The 5,000-nt window shown below is 38.4% G+C and overlaps 1 protein-coding gene across 1 annotated transcript in view; it reads right to left on the bottom strand.

Moving 5' to 3' along the window:
• Positions 1–5,000, bottom strand: part of LOC137643527 (tyrosine-protein kinase Dnt-like) — a 78,085-nt gene that overhangs the window by 2,622 nt on the left and 70,463 nt on the right. The window contains exons 4-8 of the mRNA XM_068376276.1: positions 4,489–4,744; positions 3,187–3,421; positions 2,474–2,834; positions 1,969–2,255; positions 1,018–1,152 (exon numbers count right to left, since the gene is read on the bottom strand). Coding sequence (XP_068232377.1) covers positions 1,018–1,152; positions 1,969–2,255; positions 2,474–2,834; positions 3,187–3,421; positions 4,489–4,744 — 1,274 coding nt within the window. The remainder of the gene's footprint in view (positions 1–1,017; positions 1,153–1,968; positions 2,256–2,473; positions 2,835–3,186; positions 3,422–4,488; positions 4,745–5,000) is intronic.

Genomic DNA, 5,000 nt, shown 5'->3' with positions numbered 1-5,000 from the left:
AAAAATCCTGGAATAAATGTTGATAGGGAATTGCCGTTTTAAAAACGTGTATACTAACGTAAATGAGTGATATTACGGTCACCAACCCGTAAAATATTGTAACTAAATATGGTAAAACTACGGTCGTCTGTATTTTACTTAAATACGGCTGAGAACCGTATATTTTTACGGAGAATTTCCGATTGAAATTACGGTTTTTTTTTTAACAATGTAACTAGAAACATAGATACAAGAGCAAACTAAAGTAGAGGATATTTTAACAACAAATAAAGAAAAGAAATGGACATGGGAACTCAAGTAGAGGATATTCTAACAACATATAAGAAAAGGAAATGGACATGGTCAGGACATATGATAAGAATGACAGATAATAGACGGACATTAAGAATAACAGAAAGGGTTCCTAGAGATTGCAAAAGTACTTGGCATATTTATGCATGTCAACTTCATATGTACACTAATATATGTATATCTAAACAGCGGTGTTAGAGCGTATCTGTACGTCATATGATTGGAAATCAATAATAGGGATAAAGATATCTTTGAATGCCTAACACTTATAATTTTAATGTATATATACGTTAACAGACTGAACGCCAACAATGATAATACGAGATATTTGAAGGTTTTAAAGACCAATCATATACGTAGACACACTCCCACCCACACTTACACACACACACATACACACACACACACACACACACACACACACACACACACACATATATATATATATATATATATATATATATATATATATACATCTCCACCATAGTTAAGACCAAGGAAGGCCAGGCAATGGCCGCTGGTAAAGTTATTGTTAAACCTTTAATTCCCCCAACCCTCCATCCCTAGCTTGCAATGACGGTGAAGTGGCACACTCCATTGAAAACTTTCTTGCTTAGTAAATAAACAAACATTTATTTTACATCTACAAATAAAACTCATAGATCACAGATAAATAGATTCAGTAGTACGAGAGGATTCCGTAAAACCAAAATGAAATTGACTTACACGCAGTTCCTCGTTGCTAGATCACCATGAACGACATTTGCCGTGTGCAAGAAAGATAGACCGTGAGCTGCCTGGACTGCCAGTTCCACCAGCTCCGTTGCTCTTAGATGGCCACCCCTGTGCTGCTGCAGGTATCTGTAGGATATGAAAAGGGTGCTTTGATTGTTTTGCATGCAGTGACTCCTTGATTAATCATCTTTCTTGTTATAATCAATTATCATTTGTTGTTTAGAGGTTAAAGGTGTCTGGTTTCAGTTCTAGTTTCATCTGAATAGATGCTCACCAGAACGTCAGCCGGACAAGCCCAACCCCACACTGTGGTGCCCAACCCCAGCAGTGGTTTCTCCAGTAAACAGCTTAAACTCACGGTCCCTTGGTGGGATCGATCTGCCGTCATGCGAGTGCTAGGCAAAGACTTTACCACTGTACTAGCCAGGAGGCATCTGGTAATCTTACAACCTTGGTCAGCCAGTGACAAAATTGTAAATCAGGTTGAAAGGCAGGACATTGGACATGTAAGGAAATGTATTATACGTGTTATAAGTATTTCATATGTATGTATGTTTCCTGTAGTAAGGTACTTAACCAGAATACTTGAACCCCCTTTCTAAAATTGATATATTAAACTAATAGAAAAACTGAACCCTTCAATGAGACCTAAAACTAATTTTTTTTTTCTTTTTTTGGTGGTTAAGGAAAATAAGATCTAATTATTTGTGGCTGTAAATGTCAGTTGTTTGCCACCCTTATGTGGTTTCCTCCCAATATCTGAAGAATAGTTTAAAGTTAATAGGGAAGGGTAAAGTATTGGACTAAATGCCTACAAAATAAAAAAAAAAATAAAACATTAAGTAGGAAGAAACGAACAAGGATTCATAGCAAAGGGAAATAAACTGTCGCTGAATCGCATAAATCAAAGATTACACAATTCAACGGAATACTGAAACTCACTGCTTGAGATTTTGATATCCATGAAAAGGATAAATGAGAAAAGGCGATGAGTTATCTGCAAAGGATATTCCCACCAGGGTCAGGACATTTCTGTGGTAGAGGTTAAAGAGGTGGGTCCCGTCTTTATACAGAGCAACCAGGTCATCGTGTTGGGCCCCCTCCGTCACCGTTTTGACCAGGACCTGCTGGTCTTGCTCCGGATGATCCCTCTGGATCCATCCCCTGAAGATTCTGCCAAAACTGCCCTCCTGAACGATGGCAGTTAGACGCACTCGAGGCCGTTCAACCTAGTTTGGGGGAGTGAAGAAAAAGAATAAAATGTCCTGGAGTTGCTGTATAATTTAGTAATTAATAATATCATAATGTGTTTCACTGTATGAAATAGATCATAAAATAGATATTACGTACTATAAGAACTGTTTGTAATCTTATTAATGGACCAGTTATCACTTCAAAAATGAAAAAAATACCATCCAAATCACTCAACGTTCAAAGACCCCCTTACCTCCATCTGTCTGAATCTCTCATGAAGCTCTGCAGTTGATGGATCCACAATAACTTCCGATCGATTGGCTGAACTCACTGTCTGACTCGCATCTTTACTGTCCCTGCTGGCAGTGTAGACATCTCCAGTATAGCTCCTCGTGCTACAGGGCGTTAGCGATACTGTCGTTGAATTGTACTTGTGGGGATGAGAAGGCGTTACAGGAGTGATGGGCGTGGTGAGCTTCCTGACGGAGGCGTATGAGTTGATGGTTAAGGACGAGGGCATGATGTAAGTGTTGTTTTTCTCGGAAGTTGTCGTCTTCGCCTGCAGCAAGGAGGAGTTTGGAATGCTGCCTTGTTTCATGATTCTTGTGCTGACGCTGAAGAAGATCAAGAAAAGATTTGTGATACTGTCTGTTCTGGTTGGCATTGATCTCTCTACATCTGGGGTTATTACTTATGATGCTTACTTACGTGATTATTACTATTAGACCAAAGGTCAAGTACTTAGACCCTGAAGATCATTCAGCACCATCATCAAGGTATCAACAAGAGAAGTTAATAAATGATGAAAACAATAAAAAAACATTAAGTATCTCAATATAACAAAACAGTTGAAGATGTGAAAGTAAATAAAGTAGAAAGATGCAGTTTCTAAATTTTATTAAAAACATTTACATCAAATAGATACTCGACAAGATCATCTACATATAAACTAATCTGACCTCTGACCTCAGTATCCTGTGATCAGCATCTCTCTTAAGCCCTCTCCTCCTGATCAGTGCCACGACACCGAGGACGGTGATTACCAAAGTGACACCTGCCAGCACTGACACGACGTAATAGTAGGCAGGTAATGAGTCTCTCTTTTCTTCTTCTTTTTCCTCCTCTTCTTCTACTTCGGCATTACCTTCCTCGTCCTCTCCTTCAGAAGCTAGATGAGGAGCGTATACTTCAGCTGACTGCCCTGGAAAGGGAAGGTATCAAACCTACTATGTTTGAAAATACTTTTCCAGTTGAGCAAAGAGGTACTGAATAGACATAACAGAAGTTAAAGTTAGTAACATATTGACCTTCGTAGGAAAAACTACTTTTGATTTTCATAGACATTCTAAGAAACAAAATAAAAACAAAACAAAAATATTTTTAAATGACATTGTGATTTTCTCTGCCAGACCATTTAGCTTTACCAAAAAGTATTCGAAGGCGCCAACAATAACGAAACTTGAATTGTCTACAATAACCATTATTAGAATTATATATATAGTATAGCAGATTACCTACTCCCCTTTTTCAGTAGCAATTTTCATAATTATTGTCATTTCATAAATCTATAGACGTCCAGAAGGAAGTAACACAACATAAACAACAAAGACAAAAATGTTTTACCAGGATTGATGAGTAAATACTGTTCATGGAGCAATTCGTGTTTGAAATATCTCACTAAGATTGATGAGTAAATACTGTTCATGGAGCAATTCGTGTTTGAAATATCTCACTAAGATTGATGAGTAAATATTGTTCATGGAGCAAATCTTAACCAAATATCGCCCCAAAACTGACGAGGAAATATAGTTCAGGGATCAGTTCGTTACTAAGATATCGCATTCAAACTGACGAGTAACACTGTTCATGGATCAGTTCGTTACTAAGATGTAACACTAAGATTGATGAGTAATTACTGTTCATGCAGCAATTCATTACTAAAATATCGTACCAAGACTAGGGAGTAAATACTGTCCATGGAGTAATTTGTTACCAAAATATCGCACCAAGACTAGTGAGTAAATACTGTCTATGGAGCAATTCGTTACCAAAATATCGCACCAAGACTAGCGAGTAAATACTATCCATGGAGCAATTCGTTACCAAAATATCGCACCAAGACTAGCGAGTAAATACTGTCTATGAAGCAATTTGTTACCAAAATATCGCACCAAGACTAGCGAGTAAATAGTATCCATGGAGCAATTCGTTACCAAAATATCGCACCAAGGCTAGGGAGTAAATACTGTCCATGGAGCAATTCGTTACCTTCCAGGCAGATCTTGCGTCTCTTGAACTGCAGAACTGTCAGCGGCTGGCGGGGTCGCGGTGACGTCACGTTGATGTTCAGCGTTACGTAGACCTCGGCGCTTCGTATTCCAGTACAAGGGAGGTCAAATCGGAAAGTTTCGGCTTCCTCGGGAATAACTCCCGCCAGGGACACGTTGACAGCAGGAGGTGCTAAGGGCAAGTCCTCGTCCGCCATTTGGGTTTCGTTGACGTGGATATCCATGTTGTATAACACCTTCGGGAGACAATGGAACAGGTTACTCAATGTACAGTATATTTACAAATTATGTTATCAATGAGCATGTTACTTGATATATCAGGATAATTTGATTTCTGATTTTTCTATAATTTCTGTATTTTACTTTGGTATATAATGAAGTAGGAGATGACAAATGGAAAAGATTTGATTCAAAAGCTCAAGAGAAAGACGATTGGCGAAATCTAACCGAGGCCCTTTGCGTCAATAGGCGTAGGAAGAGAATATGATGGTG

Source organism: Palaemon carinicauda, chromosome 7 (assembly GCF_036898095.1).
Source record: "Palaemon carinicauda isolate YSFRI2023 chromosome 7, ASM3689809v2, whole genome shotgun sequence".
Classification (NCBI taxonomy): domain Eukaryota; kingdom Metazoa; phylum Arthropoda; class Malacostraca; order Decapoda; family Palaemonidae; genus Palaemon; species Palaemon carinicauda.
Note: the sequence above shows the minus strand (reverse complement) of the source record. Positions and strands in the feature narration are given on the sequence as shown.